Consider the following 25,453-nt stretch of genomic DNA (forward strand, 5'->3'; position numbering starts at 1 on the left):
CACCGTTTACTACGTCACTTGTGTGGTGTACCAAAACTACTGACCCGCAGCTTCGGTACAGCGCAACTCTAGCCCAAAGCCATCATGAACGTGTCACATGAAAGAAAAGTCATCACAACCACTCTTATTAACATTTGGTCCTTTCTTATGACCTCTCCGCGATGGAGGTCAGAACCGCAATTCCCAGCATTGCAGTCGTGCGGTTTTCTTATGAATGATCAAATAAGACATTAAGACACACTGCCGCTCAGAATCTACACGAAGAGGCCTCGGGGTATCAGTGCAACCACCTCTTCCCTTGGGAGGGGGGGGGGGGAGAGGGATGATTCCCGCACATTTAGTGGTCGAAAAAGACAGAGACAGCTCACTGTGCGACGTGCAACAAGATAACGTTCTTGTACCTTTGACACTGCTGACAACCTCAGGACGTTTCAACCCTTCGCGAAGGACATCGTGGGCCAGCAGCCCCATTAAACATGATCCCACCGCTTTGGAGTGCAGACCGACCGCAAATTTTACTCTGGTGTACAGGGTGGGACTGTTCAAATCCATTCAAAGAAGTTTAAAAGCGATCCGAAGCAGCAAAGGGTGCTTATACGTTTTCGGCCCTCCTGTTTCGTCATGGAAAGATGCGACCTTGATACATGCATGAATGACATGGCAAGACCCTCGGTGTCACTCACTTGCCCACTTTTGTTGTGTGCTTTAAAATTATACCTGTAGAGAGACAACCTTTGACAGAGTCCTAGGCGCTTGCAGACAGGCAATTCCTTGACACCACTCCAGTTCTGCACACGTACACGACGACTCTCGTCACGGGTTGGGTCTGTACAGGTACATGTTTAAAGTGCTCAACAAATGGAGGCAGGTGGCACCGAGGGTGTTGCCGAACTGGATGGTCTTAGAGGGGACACTTTGCCATTTTGCTCATGCGTGCGTCAAAGTCGCAGTCCCCCACCTCCCTCCTCTTCCTCCGTAGCGATCACATCACAGGAGGGCTGAAACAGCATAGCCACCCTTTGCTGATTGATAACATTCAAATTTCATCCTATGGCTCCAGTCACTACACTGCAACCAAAACTTCGGGTGCACTGCACTCCAAAGGTGTATGGTGACGTTCAATGGGGTTTCTGACCCACGATGTCCTTTGAGAGGGATTGGATTGTGTGGGGTGTGTCGGCAGTGTCAAAGACTGTGAAGAACGTCCCGTTACTCGTCGCACTGTGAACTGTAGTTTTCGACTGTGAAATGTGTGAGAATCAACGCCCCAAGGGAAAGGCTGGTTTCATTAACGCCCCTTATGCCACCCCAAGGCCTTTTCATGTTGATTCTGAGCAGTGGTGTGTCTGAAATGTTTTGTTTGGCCAGCCATAAGAAAACCTTGGGATTTCAAAACTTGGTGTTGTGGTTGTGGCCTCCATTGCGGAGGCATCAAAAGAAGGGGTTGAATGTGGGTAAGAGGAAATCTGACGACCATCCCATCGTGTCACACGTCCACAATGGCATTGGGCAGAATTTTGGTGACATTTGTTGCCAGTGTGACATCATTAATCCATCTAACGCCTCACATGAACTTTTTCTGACCTCTGGCCTTTTTTCGCATGTGTAGACGCTGCTGTTTGAAGTGTCACCAAGCCCAAGGATGACGTCACAGGGGCCACACTTGTGCACTGTTACAGAAGAAAGTTGTAGGCACCTTTGAGCCAAATATGAAACTTATGTGTCACAGTGGGAGGCAATTACGTGGTTTTGAAAAAGTGGTTCTTTAACTGTGTTTCACAGTATAGCTTTAATAGTCTACAACTATTTAGGTAAGAGGACTAGGCTAGTAAAATAATATTGTCCACTTTCACTTTCGGGTTGACCCTTATTTACAGTGTAATGAATGTACTGATTAGTCAAAAGCCTCAAAAACAAGCAGTTTAATGATAAATGACCATTCGAATATTAGCAGTTGACTCAAATCAGCATATATTGCCCAGTCAAAATATTGTCATCATGTGCCAGTATCCAGAACAACCACTACTCACAAAGCACATAACAACTAGGCAAAGTGAAAGTGACTCAATCAGTTTCTTATAGGCCTCCAAAGTTGGGCCATGTGGTCTGCCAGCAAAGCACGTACTTGGAAAGAATGGAATCCCAGTGGGACCATGGATTTTTCAGTCTGTCTTTTAACATGGCATTCATCTGTCGGTGAATTAGAGATTCAGCAGTGGTTCTGATTCCACGGTAAACTGTAGGTTACCTTCCACTGGTTGAATAACTGGGACATGTAAATCACTGAAATGGCATCAGTTGAAAGACTTGCACCTAGTCATTGAGCCGTACAAGTAATTATTATTGATATAGGTTTCCAAACATAAATGAAGCCGTAATCTCTACAAAGCATCCCGCCACATCTGGTGTTATGGTCACTACCAAGCGTCCCATAACTGTTTAAATGGTTGTGGTGGCGAATTCATGTATCAAAGACAACAAATGATGTGCCCCTACAGATGTTCAACAGGGGCAAGATCAAATCAGTTTCAGGACAAGGAAGTACTCAAAAGCCTTTATTGTGCTCTTCCAACCATTTGGTAAGATGTATTATTTTTCTGGACTGTCCCGTTCACCATCATAATAAAAAGAGTAAATGTAATGTCTGATGATGAATTTGCACCAAATCAGTTAAGATTACTTTTCATGTGGGGTAATGGTCCCAGAGAGAGCTACAAAATCATGCTACAGCCCATAATGCTCCCTCACCAGTTTGTATTTTTCCGGAAATGTAATATGTGTCTTGCTGAACTCTTACATCCATCAGTCATTGAGATATTATTTTCCATTGGTAGACCATTGTTGTCATGGTTATTGACACCATCTGTGTAGTTCTGAGTCACTGTAGATTTCACTCAACAGTTTGGGTAGAGAACCTGGCTTATTTAGTCAGTGGACTGTTATTTTGGAAAGTATTATTGGTCTCCATCTAACACCATCATCAAAGTACAGGTCCAAAATCAGTATTGTGTACAGAGCTGTGGCTTCCATAGAGGTTATTGACTGTATACTCACAGTACTCTCCCACAACAGAGGTTCACAAATTTGTTAATATCAGAAACACTGTTCTTTTGCTCTGGAAGTTTACAGTCATCTTGTTTCACCCCTCACATAAAGTGGATCTTCTTGCTACAGTGGTTGTGACGAAAAATGTGTATACAAAGTCTGCTAATACCTTTGTTTACCTACTTGATGAGCACACGTCATATAACATGGCACCCACTGTGTACTGTAGATGATAGTGTTAGGAATAAATGTAATAATTTGGCAGTACAGTGTACTCTTTGTGTAACTCAGTGTCAGGCTACAAAACTGTAGTTCTCACTTGATTCTTAGATTTTTTTCTGCCACATACTGGCCTTTCAGTTACAGTAGTGATTTTTGTATGTGAAAATGGGGTTCAGATTGCACGTTAAATAGTAGGCTTACATATACTGGCTTGGTAAGTCAGTTCAAAGTTTTGAGGAAGGGAAGAGCATACCATCTGCGAAAGTATGTCTCATATAACAGTGGGGTGTTCAATCAAACCTTTGGATTGAGGACAGCATTAGTTTTAGATTATCACCCAGCAGGTAATTATTATTATTAATTTCAACAGTTCCTCATCTGTTCGTGGTTAAAGTTCTAACAGTGCATGTGCAATAGAGGGTATAATTGTTGGTCTAGCTGTTATTTTTGTTTTGCCAAGGTCTGCACATTGATTTATGCTATAATTTGCATGATATGTGAATTAAAAGGTTGCTTGACTTCAATTTTAGTGTTGTAACATTTTATGTCTGTAAAGTAATCCACAGATACTGATGTATGCACTTGTGTTGTCCAGTTGGGCGCCGCAACACCGTTGCCGGTGGGCGCCAAGATGAAGGAGGGCCGAGATGAACGGCAACCGCTGCTGCCTACCACAGAGCCACTCAATGACAGCTATGAGAAACGTGCACTGGCTGCACCCCCACCACCTCCACGCGCTTCTCCAGACAGCGTGCTGGTCCACTTGCCTGGCCAGATGGAGGCAGATGGTGGCGTCAGCAGCCCAGTAGGCACAGATGGCGGCAAGCCACCACTGGAGCCAACACTTGGCGATGGGGACTATGACCCACTGCTGCAGAGGGATCTGGAACACCCCACCTCGTAAGTATGAGTCTCCCATTACCCATATACCACATTAGATTAGAAAGTGAACCATCACACACAAAAAAGAAGAAGAAGAAGAAGAAGAAGAAGAAGAAGAAGAAGAAAGTGCTGCTTTCTGCTTCACACATCCAATTCCGAGACTGATGTTCGTAAAAAATAATGATTCAGTACTGCTTGATCTGGAGGTAGGCAGTTGAAATCCTGGATACTGCAGAAGATTTGATTGGCAAGGTGAGGCCGGCCGGAGTGGCCAATCGCCTAGAAGGTGCTACAGTCTGGAACCGCGCCACTGTTATGGTTGCAGGTTCGAATCCTGCCTCGGGCATGGATGTGTGTGATGTCCTTAGGTTAGTTAGGTTTAAGTAGTTCTACGTTATAGGGGACTGGTGATGTCAGAAGTTAAGTCCCATAGAGCTCAGAGCCATTTGAACCATTTGGCAAGGTGAGATTAGTTGGTAGCATACAGTTACCGATTACCAGATTATATCTGTCATTGCTTAAACTCAGTATCTTGTGAGAATGATTGACAGTGTGTGGAACATAATTTTAATTGTTCAGAAAGCTCAGTGATTGTGATGACTACCAAAGATAAAATCTAAGAAGGATATCATAAGACAAGGTGTGGAATAACATAGGGTTACTTTTATATGGTGATTCATAAAATGATGAAGAATTTAAGAGCAGCCGTCAACTGCTGACAAAATGGGGTGAGGATTTCTGTAATCCAAAATTATTTTACTCATGCTATGTAGCACTGTATTCAGCTATTCACTATGGGAAACAGTTGCCACTGAAACCTAATACTCTGGGACAGTATGAATAATTCCTTGTATACTAAATGCCAGGAGTTCAAACTACTCTTTTTCAATTTATTTTTTCATACTGCTCCTAAGCACCAGTGAAGAACACAGACTGTAAAATGGGTACATTGTGTACATTACCATTAAAACTAAAAAAAACTATAAAACTCAGTCACTTCAAAATACTACTCTTACTGTTCCTTCTACTACTACTGGACTAGTAATGACTCCGTTTAAGAAAATATTCTTGTGCAAAACTACAAAAAGTCAGTTACCTCAAAAATATCTGAATCTCAGAGAGTGAAGCACTACCAATATTTTCTCAAGAACTTTTTAGGTATTTTAGCGATTACACGCTGAGGCAAAACTCATACGTGTTTTAAGAATTGTCTTGCAGACTGTATATAAGATGATAATGATTTTTTATGGGTTTCAGAATGTTACACACACACACACACACACACACACACACACACACACACACACACACACACACACACACACAAACACAAACAAACAAACAAACAAACAAAATGTAGAAGGTGAACATTAATAAAAGTGACAAACTGCAGGGACGGATTCTTGACTGGAAATGGAGGGCAGATGGTGCTGACAAATGAAAATTCCTCTGACCACGTGCCGCATGTTCCTTGCATGTTGCAGGCTGTGTGATTGATGCAGCGTACTGTAAGCAGCAGAATGGTCTAGTATTCATGTCAAGAACAAACTGAGATTGTGTTTATTTATGGCCAAGCAGATGGAATGGTCAAGAGGCAGAACCTGGTCCTCCAAATCTGGTGTACTCACATTCCCCTGCCTCCCTGCACATTTGTCTGTCTGAAAGGATCCATGATCACACAAACACCCAAAAAGGGCTTGAAAAGTTGTGTTATGTAGTTGGTGTTTATGAGGCTACTTGTTTTAGTATAGCATTGTCCCTCTCGACTGTTTCCATCTGCTTGGCCATACAGAAGCACCATCTCGGTTTGTTCCCAACATGAATACCGGATCGTACTGCTGCTTACAGTACACTGTATCAATTACAAAGCATGCAGCACACAGGGAACACATGGCTTTGGTCAGACAAACTTTCATTTGTTAGCGCCATCTACTGTGGCAACAATGCATTTCTGGACACGTGTTCATAGGACCTGTTTTCCTCTGTTTCCAGTCAGGAATCCATCCCTGCAGTTTCTCAGTTTTATTGATGTCCATCATGTATATATTCACTCCCTCCACAAGCAAATAGGCTGGGCCATTGCTTAGCTACCAGATCTTCTCAGCCAAATACCAGTATGCTGACAGTAGAGTAAGAATGTACCCATTTGTGAATTTTGGGAAGGGGTATTTTCACTCAAGCTTTTCATGGCACTTCCAGAGGCCTTTTTGTGTCAATTCTGAGCAGGGGTGTGTGTGAAATGTTTTCCTTGGCACAAAAAAATGAAAGGATCACTTTTATGAAACTTGTCATTTACTCCTGTTGCTATGCAGGAAGTTAAAAATTTGGCTCAAAGGTGCCTACACCATTCCTCTGAATGTTGCAAAAGTATGGCAATGTGTGACATCACACCCTTGACCTCTGTGACACTTCAAGCAGCAAGGTGTTGACATGTTCAGTGAAAAGGACAGTGCTTAGAAGTATATGTCTATGAGGTGTAAGGTTGGTTAATGAATTTACATTCTCACCAAATTACACCACCATTCTGCCCAGTGCCACTGTGGACATGTCACACCTAGGGAGGTGTGCCACACTTGCTTGTACCCCATCTTGCCTCTTCTCTTGACAACTAAGTGACGGCAGTCAGAACCACAGCATGTAGAGTTGAAATCAACCTTTTTTCTAATAAGTGGCTGAGGAAAACATGTCAGACACACCCCTGCTCAGAATAGATACGAAAAGGGCTCTGGAGGTACCTTGAAGATCCTGAGTGAAAACACCCCTTTCCTAGATACATTCATTTTTGTACATTTCTTGGTAAAAAATGAGAGTTTGCAGTGCTACGAGCAATGAGACTAAGTTCTTGACAACCTTGTTCTGGACGATTCAACCTTTCTGTTAGGACTTCATGGCCCTGCATCCCACATGAACATGACCTCACCCCTTTGGAGTGTAGTGTGACAACGTTTTTGCTCTGGTATATGGGGTGCAACCACCAAACGACAGTTCAAAACCATTTGTCGAAACATAACAAGATTCAAAACAGGAAAGGGTGTTTTATGCTTCTTTGTACCTCCTTTCACGGAGAGGTGTGACATTGACACTTCCATGAATAAAATGACAAAGGGTCTCACTGAGACCCCCACAGTTTGGCAGTTTGGCTACATCCTCGATGTCACCTTTGCACATTCTTTGGGGATTTGGAAAGTGTCTCTGTACAGACACACCCATCCATGGATTGCTATTCCTGTACAGTATAGGCATCCCTTTCAAAGCTCCTCTAATTTTACATGTGGCTAGCAGGTGCTTGTGTCAATAGGGTTGCCTGTCCTGTCGGTGAATAGCGATAAGTGAATGGGTATCTTTGTGCAGAGACTTTTGTAAAGTGCCGAAGAATGGTGCATGGGTGGCACCGAGGCTGTTGCCGAACTGGGGGGATCTTAGAGGGACCATTCACATTTTATTCATAAATGTATAACGATCACCCCCCCCCCCCCCCCCCCACCTCCCCATTCACAGACCACATAAAAAGAAGAATGAGAAAGCATAAACACTGGTTTCCACTTTGAATCATGTTCAAACATCACCAGGTGATTTTGAATGGTCCCTAGTGGTTCCACCCTGTATACAAGATCAAAAAATTGTGACACACTTCACTCCAAACAGGTGAGATCACAGTCAGAGAGGGAACAAGACTGTGATGTCTGCAGAGTAGGCTTGAATTGTCTGGGAGGCGACAGTAGTGTCAAACGTTGTCAAGAAAGTTGTGCTGTTGCATGTCACACTGCAAACTTTCATTTATGACCCCAGGATGTGTGAAAATGAATGCTCCAAGGGAAGGAATCATTTCATTTATGACTTTTATGGCACCTGAAACCGTTTCCTGTTGATTCTGGGCAGTGGGGTGTCCAAAATGATTTCCTCACCCATCCATAACAAAACCGCATGGTTTCAAGAGAAGGGGTGAGATATGGGTAATGAGAAGTGTGACTGCCATCTCATGGAGTGACATGTCCATGGTGGTGCTGGGCAGAATTGTGGTGAAATTTGGTGGTAATGTGACATCATTTAACCCGCCTTACACCTTAACAAATGTGTGAGCACTGGCATTCAATCTGAACATGTCTGGACTGTGAGTATCTGTTTAGCCCCTTATGAAAATACTGGATCATAAGTACCCGGAAAATGATTAAATGTTTACTTGAAATCAAAGAGTAACTACATGAACTCGTATACCTCAAATTGGGTTGGATATCACTGATAGTTGTATAGTTTTCACAGATACCTAGGAACGTATCTTTGTGCTAGTTGTGACATCTAAGCAGTATTTTTTTTTTTTTTTTTTTTACGTAATTTCAACTGATACAGTCGTTATGCTAGCCATTAAGATAAAGTATAAACAATCTGAGTTTTGCATAATCCTAAGATTCAGAATGAAAACTGATTCGACTGGATTGTTGCCGCATTAATGGATTTGAGAGTTTCTTCTCTTGAGGATATCGTTTCAACTTCAGACTGCTATTGCACGAGACTGTGTGGCATTAGTACATGATCTACTAAAAATATAATTGACCAGATTGTGTGGTACTGCCCTCTCTATGCACAGATCAGCTTCTGTATGCACTGAAAAGGTGTAAAGAAATGCTTTTGGAGTGTCACACATAGATAAATATAATTTATGTTTTGTTCCATTGCACATTAGTACAGGAGACTGTTGATTGATGTAGTTGATTGTTATACTTGCTTCCATTGTAACTGTGAACATTTTTCAGCTGAGAAACTTTATTTTTATAGTACATACAAACTGCAAATATTTCACAGATATTTTTAATGTTTAGAACAAATTCTGCTTTATTTATTGTACTGTATGACATTTGATTTGGTATAACTTACTTTGGCATTTATTATCTGTTATATATTTTTTTATTGTTTCAGTAATTTGGATACAATGATTCACTTACTGAAGGGAAATATAGGCACTGGAATTTTAGCTATGCCAGATGCATTTAGGAATGCTGGGCTTGTTGTGGGAACAATTGGGACTCTCTTGATGGGGGTGATCTGCACTCACTGTATGCACATGTTGGTAAGTGTTTTTGTCTTTGAGAACAATTCTTGTAATAACTGTTTTCTATTTTTATTCTTGTGGCACTACTTCATGTTAAGAATCATCTCCCAAAGAAAATATTGCCACCTTATTCATTTCAGGGAGGTACTCTTTGTGTTTGAGAGTAATAATTCACTGACTATACCTATTATTAACTGGAATGAGATGAAGTGGGCTACATAAGATACACGTAAGCATTTGGTGCTGATGTACCACAGCAAACAGGAGACAACAGGGTGGGAGAATAATTGTACCAACCAGTCATAATAATGTACCCTGCTTTAGTTTGAAGTGCTTGACCATCAACCTTCAAATTTGTATCATGGCTGTGTCTGAAAATCTGCCTCAGTCATTTATATGGCATGACATTTATGACAAATGTAAGCTACGGTTACAGTAGCAAGCATGTGTTTCTTGATTTCAAATTGGGTTTTTTACACTAACGTTTAAATGGTTTGCTCTAGTCCCATAGAAAAGGGGGCTGTCAGATCTGGCAATAATACAAGCCAGTAGATTATACTGGTCCATTTAATCCATTGTGTTTACTGTGTATGTACTGTGTAAAAATGAAACTGTGGTTTTGGAGTGGTAGCAGTGTTTTATCTCATAATTTTGGATGGTACAATTGTTCAGTTGTCTTGGTCTCCACTCCTGACTATGCCACACATCTTTCAGAGACTTATGTCCTGTAGTTTCCTACCCCAAAGAATTCACTTTGGACCACTCCATCAATTGTCTTATTTTATCCAGGTCAGGGGTAAACATATGCACAGATAAATAATACTGCAATCAGGCTTCAGACTTGGACAGCTCATAATTGTCTTAGAATATTCCTATCTGCTATAGTTTAAAACTCTCCTTAGATGGAGATATTTCATGTAAGGAATGTTTTACAAATAAACATTTTTCTGCAGGTGAAATGCTCTCATGAGCTGTGCAGAAGGAATCAAGTACCATCACTGGGATTTTCTGATGTAGTTGAAACGTCATTCCAAACAGGACCACAACCTCTTCGGAAGTACTCAAGCTATGCCAAAGTTATGATAAACGTTTTTCTGTGTATAACACAACTTGGGTTCTGCTGTGTATACTTTGTATTTGTGGCAGCCAATTTGAGAGATGTAAGTAAGAGCTGCGCATCTTATCCTCACACTACATGAAGTCTTTACCTGCTTTTATTTACATCATCATCATCATATCTTCTGAAGTAAAAAACACACACAGTCCACACAAACACAACTCACACACGAATGATCACTGTCTCTGGCCGCTGAGGCCACAGCAGCCAGACACAGTGGTCAAAAGCGCGTGTGTGCACGTACATGCGTGCTTGTGCGTCTGCACATACGTGTGTGTTTTCTACTTCAGGGGGAGGCCTTTTTGCTGAAAGCTAAAATGTATAGTAGTCTTTAACTTTGCATACTTTCACTCTCTGATGTCTTACAGAATAATATTTTGGGTAATTCAGCATTCAGGCAAAAAGTATTCATTGCTCAAAAGAAAGTGGTTAGAATAGTTTATGGGGCTCATAGTTGCACATCTTGTAGACTTTTGTTTGAAAGGTTAGGAATTCTTACAACAGCCTCATAGTACATTTCCTCAGTAATTAAATTTGTTCTCAACAATATGGACCAGTGTAAAAACAACAGTGACATTCATGATTATAATACCGGAGAGAAAGAAAGACTTACACTGTGCTCTACTTAACGTATCTTTGGCACAGAAAGGGGTAAAATATGCTGCTGTAAAACTTTTAGATAAATTACCACATGAAATAAAATGTCTAACAGACAGCAGCAATAGTTTCAAAAATAAATTGAAATCATATCTCCTAGACAACCCCTTTTATACCATAGATGAATTCTTGAATAGAAATAAATAAATCTATATGTATAATATATGCATTTTGTGCCACTTAAGGGATTGGGGTAGGTAATCAAAATGTTAAGTTTTTTTTTTTTTTTTTTTTTTTTTTTTTTTTTTTTTTTTTTTTTTTTTTTGTGTGTGTGCATTTCACAGTAATGGTAACTGCGAGACTGATCAATGGAACATGTAACTAACTAATTTCTAATGTTTCTTAAACTGTGTAGTGGTCATTATTTTTGTTTGTGTAGCAGGTAACAATTTCAAAAGATCTAAAAATTAAAGTGATAATGTTGTAACCTCTTCTGTTGTTTGCTACAGAAATATGAGGGATATGTATTATCAAAAATTATGTTGTAAAGTATTTAAAATTTAAGATACTGCTTTAGAAACAGTCTAAGTAGTACATTCTTTTACTCTTAATGATGAATTAAATAATTTGTTTCAGGTTATGTCATATTACTTCAAGTGGCATCTAGGAATTGATGCATATCTTCTACTGTTATTGATTCCCATGATATTTCTAAACTGGGTGAAGAACTTGAAGTACCTCACACCAATATCATTGTTTGCTGCCATTGTTACTGTGACTGGCCTGGGAATTACATTCTTCTACATGCTACAAGGGCTACCTAGAACATCATCTGTCAAAGCCTTTGCTACATGGAAACAACTGCCCCTTTACTTTGGAACTGCCATATATGCATTTGAAGGAATTGGTGTGGTGAGTATTTATTCATCATTTATAAGGGTAATACACTGAAAGTGGGGCAATAAAGATGGTATGAAAATCTTGCCTTCATCCTGTGCCCTGTCCCATCCCCTTGCTCATAATGAGAGTAAATTCTCTAGTTTGCTCTCTTCCTACTGAGATCTTCCGTCAGATTAGATTTACTTTCATTCCAATCTATCCATAGTGAGGAGGTCCTCCAGGATGTAGAACATGTCAGAAAAGCTATAATACATGACAAATATTTACAACTAAATCAAATAAGCTAATGTACCTTCCATACGTCCTAAGTGGAATGATCGTAATTTTTTTTATAAACACTATATGAAAGGATCATTTTACAACACTCACTCACTAAGATCACATTAATGCTCTGAATTTAAAATTTAAAAAAATGTATTTTATTTATAAGGTAATAAACATATAATTGAACTACTACAGTTAGTTATACTGAGAAATTAATCAAAGGAGTATGAAAGAGTTGGCCACCAGTAAATCCTTTAAGCTTCTCTTAAACTGAATTTCATTGGTTGTTAAGCTGTTTATGGCTGCTGGCAAGTGATTGAAAAAGTGTGTTCCTGAATAATGCACACCTTTTTGTACAAGAGTAAGTGACTTTAAATCTGTGTGAAGATTATTCTTATTTCTAGTGTTGATTCCATGAACTGAGCTGTTGGTTTCAAAAAGTGACATATTTTTAATGACAAATTTCATTAAGGAATAAATATATTAGGAACAGGCCTCTGCAGGATGTTCTTGAGTTACACCACATATAACTCTTATTGCATGTTTTTGTGCCCAGAAAACTTTAGCTTGGCTTGATGAATTACCCCAAAAAATAATCCCATATGACATTATGGAGTGAAAGTAACCATAGTATGCCAGCTTTTCATTTTTATATCTCCTATGTCTGACAGAATTCGCATTGCAAATAGAGATTTGTTTAAATGCTTCAGCACTTCTGTGGTGTGGGTGTGCTCCTCCAAGTTGAATTTATTATCAAGCTGTAATCCCAAGAATTAACTCTGTATGTCCACTTCTCCTGTCTACTTGTCATCGTATGTTAGGCACATACTCGTGGAACACCCCTTACAAGTTCTGAACTACATGCAGTGTGTTTTTTCAAAGTTTAATAACAAAGTACTGGCTAGGAACCAGTGATTAATGTCCACAAATATTTTATTAGCCAATCTTTCTAAGACTGCAATTGATTTGCTACTTATTGCAATGTTAGTATCATGAGCGCAAAAAAAAAAAAAAAAAAGTGGCATCTGGTAATGTTACTGATGAAAGGTCATTGATATACACGAGAAAAGGTACAGGCCCTAAGATGAAACCTTGTGGGACTCCACATGTAATTAGTTCCCAGTTGGATGATGCCTGATAGCTTAATACATGTCTCTTTCCTAATAACACCCTTTGTTTCCTGCCAGAGATATAAGATTTGAACCATTTTGCAGCATTTTGTGTTACACCATAATATTCTAATTTACTTAAAAGGATATTGTGATTTACACAATCAAATGCCATTGACAGATCACAAAATATACCAGTTGCCTGCAATTTTTTGTCTAGTGAATTAAGTACATTTTCACTGTAAGCATAGATAGCCTTCTCAGTATCAGAACCCTTTAGAAATCCGAACTGAAACTTTGACAGTATGGTATTTGTGATAAGATGGTTATAAAGCCGATTGTACATTACCATTTCTAAAGTTTTTGAGAATGCTGTCAAAAGTGAAATTAGACACTATTTTTTATCTCCCTTTATAAACAGTGGCTTAACTTCAGCATATTTCAACCATTCAGGAAATATTCCACTGATAAACGACTAGTTACACAGAAAGCTTAATATGTTACTTAACTCTGAATCACGTTCTTTAATTAACTTTGTTGATATTTCATCATGCTCACTAGATGATTTTGATTTTAAAGATTTCATGATGGACATTACTTCTGCTGGGGTAGTGAAGGTCACATTCATATTATGGAAGTTACTTGAAATGTGTGGTCTGAGGTATCCCATGGCAGCATCTACAGAACCTGACAACCCCATCTTTCCAGTAACAGTTGTCAAATGTTTGTTAAAAAGTTCTGGAACACTATACATATCTGCCACCAATGTATCATTTACTCTTAATGCTATTTGCCCCTCCTCATGTCTGGCTCTGCTGGTCTTCTCCTTCACTATATCCCATATTGTCTTTATTTTGCCACCTGAATGACTATCTTTTACTTGTTATATATTTGCTTTGATGTCCGTGTTGCAGTGTTTAATATTTTGCAGTATTTCTTGTAATGTGCTATAGCATCAACCTCAGAACAGTTTTTTGTTTTACATGATACCTCTATTCATTGAGTAATCCATGGCTTCTTTGTAGACTTCGCTCTAACCTTGGTTAGCTTTTGGGGAAAACAGTGTTCAAATAAGGTAAGCACTTTATTAGCAAAAGTGTTATATTTTTCATTCACTCTAGTGAATGTCTCTGAGGAGTGTCCTAAAATAATCAATTTTTTGCTTATTTATTACCCTCTTGGCTTCAGATTTAACAGATTTTATATCCTGTCCAGTATTAATATTTAACAAAAGAAATTGCATGTCATGGTCTAAGGGGCCATTGACTACTGGTTTTGTAATATAATTTTGTTCATTAGACTGTTCTATAAAGATATTATCAATGGCTGTTTGTGAGCAATTGGCTACCCTAGTTGGGAACTTTACAGTGGGAATGACATTAAATAATAGTGTTACTAACTCAAATAAGTTCTTAATGGGAGAGTCTTTAAGGAAATCTACATTAAAGTCACCAGCAACCACTATTTCTTTGTTTTTGGTTGTTAAACGGGCCAGTACAGCTTCAAGGTGATTTATGAACAAATTAAAGTTACCTGCAGGTTCTTGATATACACTTAATATTATGAAGGATTTTATATGAAATTCTACTTCTGTTGCAAATGCTTCCATATGTTGCTCTAGGCAAAATTTATGAATGTCTATGTTCTTAAATTTATGACAGTTCCTAATGAATGTGGCAACTCCTCCTTTCGCCATTTCTGCTCTGCAAAAGTGAGATGCTAATCTAAATCCTGTAACACTTAAAAGTTCTAACACAGTAGTCACATGATGTTCAGGGAGGCAGATTATGTCAGCTGGGTTTGAGGACTCTAATTCATCTATGCAGTTAATTAATTCATTAATTTTATTTCTCTGTCATCAAATATTTTGATGCAATAAAGATAGCTGACATTTCACATTGACTGAGTTAAAATTGGGTAGTGTTGAAATTACTCCAGATTATTGAAAATTCTTGACCAACAGCTATTTATGCTGATGTAATAAGCTAGAATTATGTTTTTTGGTTTCTTTCTCAAACTGAAGGTTTGTCTCAATCCTAACCTCTCTTAAAACTTGGTTTCTTTCTGTCCTCCCTGCCCTAAAAAAGGGTCTTTTCCGAACCCTTCCATTTCCTGTTGAGGTGAAGGCCATGCCTAGTATAATCCCACCTATTGAGATAATCAACAGGAACCACACCAATGTGTGAACCTGCACCCAACATAAGCAGCCATTCAAACTACAAAGTAACACTCTTGACAGAAGAGTTCGAATGAGGTCGGTCATGGCGCCCAAGAACAAATGCAAGCTCAATGCTGGTATGCTTCGATGCTGATGCAATCTTTGCCAGGTCACACTTTATACTGTACCCACGATCCCTGTCAGTACTATTACCTGGCCCACCCACTATAACCACAGTGGCTTCCTTAGTGAAATCTTTGCAAAGTGACCCTAAATCGTCTGTCACCTGCTCCAGCACTGGGTTAAAAAAAAATTGTGACCTGGTATTCTGATCCTAGTTCATCCTGCAAAAGTTGGCCAAAACCTCTTTAATGGGAACCACCTAACAACAACACTTTCTTTCTCTTTACTGATTTCCCTACATTCTTACTTTTCAATTTGCTTCTGAAAGTTTGTTGTGCCCTGTCTACACCTGCTTGAGGCTCACCAGCTTGTAACTGAAGCAACAGGTCAAGTCTATTTTCCACATTCACCACATAGCTGTCAGGCAAAGTTCTAGGCCTGTTCCTCCTGTTGCCTGTTGCCACTTCCCACGTCTCTTTACCCTTCTCCCTCCTTAATTTGTCAAAATCCCCCCTGGCCTTGTCTAACTCAGCCTGAAGGGCAGATATTTTCCCCTCCTGTTCTAGTATCTTCCTGTCTCTACTACATATCCTACAAAACCACTGATGAGTGTCATTTACTTCCCCTACTCCCACGCCACTACAGTCACCCACATGGAAAAAACTACAGCACCCATCACACCAAAGGACCGATCTAACAATTCTATGGTAGGTCAAGCACTTTTCACTCATGATAAACATAATAGTGTATTATGAATAACTCAGTTAAATTACAGATAAACATGAAAATATGATTCCACAAATTTGGCGTATACGCAACTGTATGTAAACAAAAACAACAGTGCAAAGTTTCTGAAACAACAACTTAAACTTTACACTACTTTTTGGAAGTGTGAGTTAAATAATGAAGAGGTATGCTACAGTTAAAGTGCTGGAGAGAGCAAGGAACAATTAAACAAAATTCTATACATTTGCGCGACAAAACATAAACAGAAAATATGACTAAAACCTGACTGTACGATCTTTTCGCGTTTTCTGCTATATTACGTAAAGAAAAATGAAACCTTTAATGGTATGCTTAAAAAGCTCACTAATACATCTATTTACCACATAACCAATACTAAACTAGATGTTGTTATAATCTAAAATGACTTAATCTTTACGAGAACACCAAAACTCACGCTAGTCGCCTATCTGCAGGGCTTCTTGTATACTGCAGAAACGTATGTCAGGATGGATTAAGAGAACTAAATTTCCCAGTAAAAAGGAGCAAAGGAGACCACTCACTGAACATAGAAGTGTTGAGTCATTGACAAAAGAAAAAGAAAACATGCTAGCTTTCATCGATGACTCAATGCTTTTACTATTCAGTGAGTGGTCTCGTTGTTACCTCTAAATTATTTACATTCTACAGTAACTTTTATATTCCCTTAAACTACCTGTTATCTAATATTCTTCCTTGTTATATTGTATCAACTGAGTGCTTTAATAATGAAAACAATGACTGTGCTTCTGTCCTCCCAGGACTCTTGGTTATTGTAGGTAATCTTCTTATTCAGCATCCCTCTGCTTCATGGATTTTTTTCCTCTGTTTTCTACAATTTCATCCATGTCGTACAGTCATTTTCATTACCTGTTGCACTGCTTCTAGACTTATCCATCCTTGTATTCCCTGTGCAACCACTCTCCACCAGCCACTTGTCGTTAGCCATTTTGTATTTGCTTTCCACAAAAGTGATCATTACTCTGTATTTTGTCTTTTATTTCATTCATTTACACACTTGTGATTGTTGCTATATGAAGTAAGAGAATTAACACTATTACACGTAGAAAATTACACAGCATTCACCAAAAGCTATGACATATTGTCAGCACAGAGGTGATTTCATTTTCAAAACCACAAACTGACATGAATTACTACCCCTATGAAATCTCAAATAGTTACAGAACAACAAAAATACACACTGTGGACATTCTTAAATTAATGTCTGTTTATATGACAATAATACCTGAACAGCTTTTGGTAAGAGCTGTAATAGTATTGTGCAGTTAACGTTTGAAGTGGATGGAGCAGTGATTATGACAAACAGAGTAAGACAATTATTTTTAAGTAGTGCTTAAATATCCCTGTAAACAAATAGACGACTGTGCAGATCAGAGCAAAATACTACAGTATACTGGGAACTCCAAACCAGTGTTGAATATGATTTACTTGCAGATTTGATAGATCACTGAAAGATGAAACCTCCTGCTTCTTTATAATTAAAATCAACCCCACCTAAAGTGATTGCAATAACTGATAGTATGCTTTCAGATGATTGTTGCCTGGAGGTTTCCAAATCACAGATAATGTTGACATGCTTTTAGATTTTTGTGTACAGTGTCATGCAGAAAATAATAATGATAATAAACTTTTGTGTGTAACATGTGTCACAATTTCTGCTTTTGACTAGAATTTGAAGCAATGTGTATCACAGTTTGTGGTATTACTTCATGATTATAGATGGAAACATAGATTGATCAGAACATTTTTTGAGATACTGAATGGAGTTTTGAAAAGAGTAAAACATGTTTGAAAGAAAAAATGTCTCTAAATTAAAAAAAAAAAGTTGAACAATAACAAGGGCCAACTGTACAACTCTCCTTGACCTTATGAACTAATATTTGCATTTTTAATGTTCAACTGTGTGCTGAGTATGCTAGGTGACACTTTTTTACCCACAAGAGCCAAATTGCTACAATTGGAACACAAATTATTGGCTAATGTAGCATATTCACCAAAATCATCTCCAGCTTTCCCCATTCATCATTATTAGTTTCTGGCTAGATGACACAAATTCTCACTGACTGAATGTGGTATTGGCATTATGATGAATATTTTACAGACCTTGACAATCATTACATTCTCAAGTTAGTTCGTAGTGCTGATGAGGTAACACACGAAATACTTTCTCATACATTTTTACATACTTATTGATAACCTTCCATACATTGTTACTCTTTGGTGTGAAACACTGTATCACTTTGTAAAATGATGTGTAATAGATTCAGTAGTTCAGCTGACTGCAGTGCTTTTCCTCTGAACATTGGGCATTTTCATTTGGCATTTCAGTGTGGGATATCCTCCTCCTCCCCCCCCCCCCCCCTGCTCCTGCACGTGTGCATGCACGCGCACGTGCGCGCGAACACACACACACACACACACACACACACACACACACACACACACAGTATTTGAATCAAATGTACTTGATGATCTTCCTATGTTCTTATTTCATTTTTGTGGTCTTGTGAGATGATGGTATAGATTAATAATCTTGCACAATACTCCAATAAAAGGTGTAAGCTGTTATGTATTTGCACAATTCTGTAAGCTGTTATGTATGTGCACAATTCAAATAATTGTTTTCAAAAATTATGTTTGTATTGCTTATTTTTTCAGGTCCTTCCTCTGGAAAACAACATGAAAACCCCTCAGGATTTTGGTGGGTGGACTGGAGTTCTAAATACAGGAATGGTTATTGTAGCAGCTTTGTACACATCAGTTGGATTTTTTGGGTACCTAAAGTATGGAGAAAAAGTTAAATTGGGAAGCATCACTTTGAATCTGCCGCAAAGGGATTTGTAAGCTATTTTACATCAGATTTGAAAATAGAAATATGCTTGAATTCTACTATACATTGGCTGGCAGATTGTTGTATTGACATATTATAAAAAAAAAAATTATAAGGAATGTAGAGATCTTCAAATGTTTGTTCTATAGTCATATTATTAGTATAATGATATTAGGTTAAGGAAAGTTGCTACTCGCCACATAGTGGAGATGCTGAGTTGCAGATAGGCACAATAAAAAGACTGAATAAAGCTTTCAGCCATTAAGGCCTTTGTCAACAATAGATGTAGACACACACACACACACACACACACACACACACACACACACACACACACACACAAACTGCAGTCTCAGGCAGGCAACTGAAACCACACTGTGAGCAGCAGCACCAGTGTATGATGGGAGTGGCAACTGGGTGGGGGTAAGGAAGAATCTGGTGTGGGGAGGGAGAAGGATAGTATTTTGAGAGTGGTGAACAGTGAAGTACTGCAAGTTAGATGGTGGTCAGGGGAGAGGTGGGGAGGAGGGTGGGGATAGAGAAAAAGGAGAGAAGTGAAAAGACTGCGTGTGATAGTGGAATGATGACTCTTTGTAGTGCTGGAATAGGAACAAGGAAGAGGCTGGATGGGTGAGGACAGTCACTAAAGAAGGTTGAGGCCAGGAGGGCTACAGGAACATAGGATGTATTGCAGGGAAAGTTCCCATCTGTGCAATTCAGAAAACCTGGTGTTGGTGGGAAGGATCCATATGGCACAGGCTGTGGAGCAGTCATTGGAATGAAGGATGTCATGTTTGACAGCATGTTCAGCAACAGGGTGATCCATTTGTTTTGTGACCACAGTTTGTCAATGGTTGTCATGCCCACATAGAATGCAGCACAGTGGTTGCAGCTTATCTTGTAGATCACATGATGAAAGATGTCATTAAAGAATCTGAACCTGTGAAATCAGGCATGATCTACAAATTAAGCTGCAGTCACTGTGCTGCATTCTATGTGGGCATGACAACCATCGACAAACTGTGGCCACAAAACAAATGGACCACCTTGTTGCTGAACATGGTGCCAAACATGACATCCTTCATTTCAATGACTGCTTCACAGCCTGTACCATATGGATCCTTCTCACCAACACAAGCTTTCCTGAACTGCACAGTTGAGAACCCCTTCCCTGTTCCCATTCCAGCACTGTACAGCCATCATTCCATCACACCCAGTCTTTTTACGCCTCTCCTTTTTCGCTACTTTCTCCCCCTCCCCACCTCTCTCCAGCCCATTGTCTAACCTGCAGCACTTCACTGTCCACCATCTCCACCATACTGTCCCTCCACCTCCCCGCCCCAGCCTCCTCCTTACCCCCACCCAGTCGCCATTCCCATCATACACTGGTGCTGCTGCTTGCAGAGTGGTTTCAGTTGCCTGAGACTGCAGTTTGTGTGTGTGTGTGTGTGTGTGTGTGTGTGTGTGTTTGTGTGTGTGGTACATCTGTTGTTGAAAAAAGCCTTAATGCCCAATAGCTTTATTTGTGACAGTCTTTTCATTGTGCCTATCTGCGAGTCAGCATCTCCGCTATATGGTGAGTAGCAACTTTCCTTTTCGTAATATTGTTACATTCCATCCTGGATTTTCTATTGTTAGTATAACTTATAAATAAAGAGGCAAAAGGGTTCTGTATAAAAATGTTTACTACAGTATATTTTAGGTATTACAGGATCCTTAACACTTATTGCTAGATTTGTTCAAGCAAAGATGTTTACTGCAAACAGCACTCTACAGAACTAGTAGCAACCCAAATATTTTGTGATACTGTAGCAAGTGTGAACTAGTCTCGTAATGAAGTCCATAAAGTGATTTCTCTTAGTTTCCAGAATAACTGGGTCCAACTTCAAATAATACCAGCTGTTTTACTATCCACCAATATCTGTGTTTTATTTATATACATTTCTCTTTTTGACACACACTGTTTGTATGTTCCAGGTTGGCACAGTCAGTGCGACTGATGATGGCAGTTGCCATTTTCTTCTCCTATGGTTTGCAGTTTTATGTTCCAATGAGTATTATATGGCCTTTGATTCGACCTCGGCTGGAAACTGAGAGAGCACAAATGCTGGGAGAGTATATTTTACGCACAGTGTTAGTTATTTTCACTTGTAAGTACATTCTTATTATTTTTGTTATGTGGTTGTGTTCAGATCAATGTAGCCAGTAAGACAGTAATGCTCACTAGGTGAGCAAAGCCTTAGAGGAAATAGAAATATGATGTGATTCTGCTATTTGTTAGGTGGCAAATTGTAATGATAGGTAAGGATAAAGAACAGCACCAGCTGCATAGTAATGCAAAAATGTGATTGTGTTTCAAACTTAAGTACTGAGGGGATCTTTCAGCAGGTGGGAAAAACAGTTGAGGGAGCAAAATTTGTGAATTAGCTGTTGTTTTAATTTTGTTGTTTGGTCCTTAAAAACACTGAACAGGTGAACCACTTAGGGTCTTTGAACAAATAGATTTTGTTGTCTTCATCTGATGTACATTTCATTTTCAGTTGCATACACTACAATATATTTATATCTGTAAGGTAATGTCACAGAATAATTTTATGGTCTGTCAGGTTTGCTTCATAAGACAAGATCTTCAGCTATAACCATAGTACCATGGTTAATGATGGTTAATTTTCATGCACTGTAATTGACTGCTGCTATTACAATGGGCAACAAAAAAGTAATTTTTGAATGTTTCGAGCACTTCATGAGGCAATTCCTACTAATTTTGGGTTGAGAAAAACAAATATGACAATGAAAATTTTTTATTAGCTCTAGTTTCTATGGTATACACAAGGTGGAAGTATTACATATTAACGGATTGAGAGAAAAGGACATATTTTAATTACATACATGCTAACAACAATGAAAGTGCATTGGATTTTTTCAACTGATAATTACATGCTAAGAGTTCTAAATTGCTGGAAAAATACTTCGCAGATGGTAGTGTCTGAAGAGAATCATGTGGTGGCCTATCGACTTCGTCGTGTTTTGCTTGCCTCTTGTAATGGAGTTCTGTAGAATCCCTACACAAAGACCAACAGTAATCTGCAAGCATTACTTCATTCCAATGGCCCTGATATCTTTGTTCCATAACAGAAATGTCCTGATGGAATCTCTCACCATGTTCAACACTAAAAGCTCCACAACTAGGATGGAAAAAGTCCAGGCGGGAGTGGAGAAAATGGATCTTAAGGGTCATGTTGCATCAAAGGTTACGGTATTTTTGCAGGAGCACTGTCACCAAATGCTTGTAGTTGTCATCTCTTTTGTTGCCTAAAAATCCATGAACAACACTCTTGAAGGCTTCCCACATTTCCTTTTCTTTCCCCTCCAAAACTTGGTCAAATGCAGGATCCTTTACAAGTTCTGTTATTTGTAGTCCGACAAAAATGCCTTCCTTAACTTTTGAATTACTTAATTTTGAAAATTTTCCTCTTATGTACTTAAAGGCCTGTCTTTCTCGGTTCATAGCTTTGACAAAGTTTTTCATCAAACCCAGCTTGATATGCAGGGGTGGAAGAAAAACGTCTTTTGGGTCCACAAGAGACTTGGCAACGTCATTTTTCTCGCTAGGGTGAAGATTTCTTGCAGGCCAGTCTTCTTTAATGTAATGCAATTTCCTATCTCTACTGTCCCACATACATAAGAAGCAACAATGCTTTGTGTAACCTAGTTGCATTCCTAAGAGTATGGCAGTGACTTTTAGATCACCACAGATTTTCCATTTATGTTCACGATATTTAATTGAATCCAAGAGAGCTGTCATATTTGCATATGTCTCCTTCATGTGAACAGCATGACCAACAGGAATAGATGAAAGAAGGTTCCCATTGTGGAGTAACACAGCTTTCAAACTAAGCTTGGAGGAGTCTACGAATAGCCTCCATTCAGTTGGATCATGGTTCAGATTCAAAGATTTCATCAAGCCATTAATGTAGCAGCAAACAACAAGATTATTTTTCTTCTCAAAAAAGAGAAGCAGTTCTATGTGACGTTTTCTGTACTGTGAGATTCTCACATAACTTTGGAGAAGATTCCATTGCTGTAGTTGAGATCCAAGAATTTCTGCATTCTTCTTTGACAGGCCAAGGTCTCTAATGAGATCACTCAATTCCACTTGACTTAGTTTGTGTGGTTTATCATCTTTTCCATCAAAATCAGGGTCATGACATGTGGAAGGCTTGTTGGTTCTCCTTGTTCCACACTGTCTTCATTTTCTACTTCAAGCACGCAATTTTTGGGTGGAGTAGGAACTGGTAAACTATCCGAATGTGGAATGGGTCGAATAGCAGATGGAAGATTCAGGTACTGAACTGTTCTTCTTTTCTTCATAGACAATCCTGCCTTTATAGGTGGAGTCAGGCAGAAATAACAGTCATCTGTATCCCGCCAAATTATAGGCACAGCGAAAGCCATAGATTGTTTCTTCTTTTTCAGCCATTCTTGCAGTGTAATTGAACATGCGTTTTAACATTTATGTGGAGCCCAAGACTGGTCCCCTACTTTCATGCTGAAATAGTACTGATAGGCAGTCTTTACAAGAGGCGTCAGATTGCATTTCTGTGAGGAAAATGTTATTTCACCACAAATATAACAAAATTTATTCACCATATTTACACATTTTCGTGGCATTTTTACAAATTTTACACAAAAAAAAAAGCACTTGCGAACCAGAAATTTTGCATTAATCTGAGTTAAAACTACATCTAATTCACAGTCACAGCAACAGTATCTATGTTTATGACTTACAAACAGCTGAAGAGCATTTGTGTTTTGTTATTTGACAGGTGTGCCAACTCCCAAAAAAAAAAGAAAAAAAATTCCCCCAAATTTAAAATTTTCACTCTAAAAAATGAAATGTCACTTTATCTTCAAAACAAGAGCTAATCTGTCATTTTTATGGTGATTTTTGAATTCAGCAGATGGAAATACATGTAAATTTACTATTTTTAAGCCCGAAACATTTTCATTGATGCCCAGTGTTACCAAAGGGAGCCATGTTTATTATGTCTAGTAAATATTCTGTACACAGTGTTGCATAGAGAGATCCATTATATGTATCTCTCACTGTTCAACAAAAGAATTTTTGCTAATAATCACAGTGTAATGAAATTAACTGGGTCACTGTCACTGTTTCCAATTTTGGCTGTGTGTGGGCTTTTCAATATGTTGTCGAAACATGATACACAGCTCCAAGGCAATTTCAGCCTTTTCCACTGTTTTCAGACCGTCAAAGTTGTGAATTATGTTGTTATTTCCAGGCAATCTATTTGTCATATTGTCTACATTTTATGACCAGTTACTGTAAATCTGTGATTGAATGACAAGAAATAATTTTCATTCTTTATTGGATTGCATACTAAATTAATAATTGAGGTTTACAGTAGGAAAAGTAATCCAACAAGCAAAAGTACAATAGTAGAGGCAGACTCAAATAACGGTTTTGGTAACACCAATAATACTTTCAAGGCCTATGCCCACTCCAGAAATCCAGTTTGTATGTTATGTAATGGCTTACAACAAACATTTTCTTACCCCAGTTACTATAATTTTTGATTCAAGACCACTCTTATGTACTGTGTCACAGAATTGGCTGTAGATTCCTGTCTTACTAAACGTAAATGGATGCCCATCATAGTGTCATGTTCTCCTTCTTATATCATTCATGCTACATGCATGTTCAGTTGTGAGTAAAAGTTAACTCATTACACTCGTTAGTAGATAGTCAAAATATAATCCCACTTTCTACAAATAACCCAGTGTAATGTAAACCACAACCAGAGTCGTATGGAGTGACAATTTTCAAACTCAACAGAAGTAATAGCAATGGAAATGTTTCATGATACTAGATCCTACATAATCTGTATTCTATAGTGGCCTCGATGATTCCCCTTGGTTTTTCACTGTAAGTAGACTTACCTTCAGATAATATCAGCTCTCTTTCTGTGCTTCACTCTACTTCCCCAACTTAGTATAAGAAGATAGGAAAGAAATTTTTGCTATTGTATTAAATGGCTCTGTGATGTAACATTAGTTAAAGAAATATAACCCAAAATTGATGAGATAAGAAGGATGAATAAAATTGTGATACAAACAAAGGGAAGTGAGAATCAAGACACCAATAACACTAAACATGAATAACTTGTGTTCCTTCTTCTACTTCTCCCTTTTCTTCCTTTAAAAGAGTAAAATATTGTTATTTTAATGTTTTTACATTTATGTTGTATTGTGACTGTATATTGGCCCCTGCAGCATGTAATGTGTACAGGTTATAAGGTAAAATGAAATGGTTTCATGTGAAATTTCAACTCCAAAATGAATGAACATCTAGTCGCAT

General features: G+C 38.7%; 1 protein-coding gene across 10 annotated transcripts in view; it reads left to right on the top strand.

Annotated features, from left to right (window-relative positions):
• The window catches only part of LOC126092574 (proton-coupled amino acid transporter-like protein pathetic), a 235,089-nt gene that overhangs the window by 207,748 nt on the left and 1,888 nt on the right, over positions 1–25,453 (top strand). For all 10 annotated transcript variants that reach the window (XM_049908258.1, XM_049908253.1, XM_049908254.1 and 7 more), the window contains 6 exons: positions 3,863–4,167; positions 9,064–9,214; positions 10,150–10,356; positions 11,547–11,822; positions 18,906–19,087; positions 21,055–21,227. In XM_049908258.1, coding sequence (XP_049764215.1) covers positions 3,899–4,167; positions 9,064–9,214; positions 10,150–10,356; positions 11,547–11,822; positions 18,906–19,087; positions 21,055–21,227 — 1,258 coding nt within the window. In that variant the 5' untranslated portion in view covers positions 3,863–3,898. The remainder of the gene's footprint in view (positions 1–3,862; positions 4,168–9,063; positions 9,215–10,149; positions 10,357–11,546; positions 11,823–18,905; positions 19,088–21,054; positions 21,228–25,453) is intronic.

The sequence above is a fragment of the Schistocerca cancellata genome, chromosome 7 (assembly GCF_023864275.1).
Source record: "Schistocerca cancellata isolate TAMUIC-IGC-003103 chromosome 7, iqSchCanc2.1, whole genome shotgun sequence".
In the NCBI taxonomy this organism is placed as follows: domain Eukaryota; kingdom Metazoa; phylum Arthropoda; class Insecta; order Orthoptera; family Acrididae; genus Schistocerca; species Schistocerca cancellata.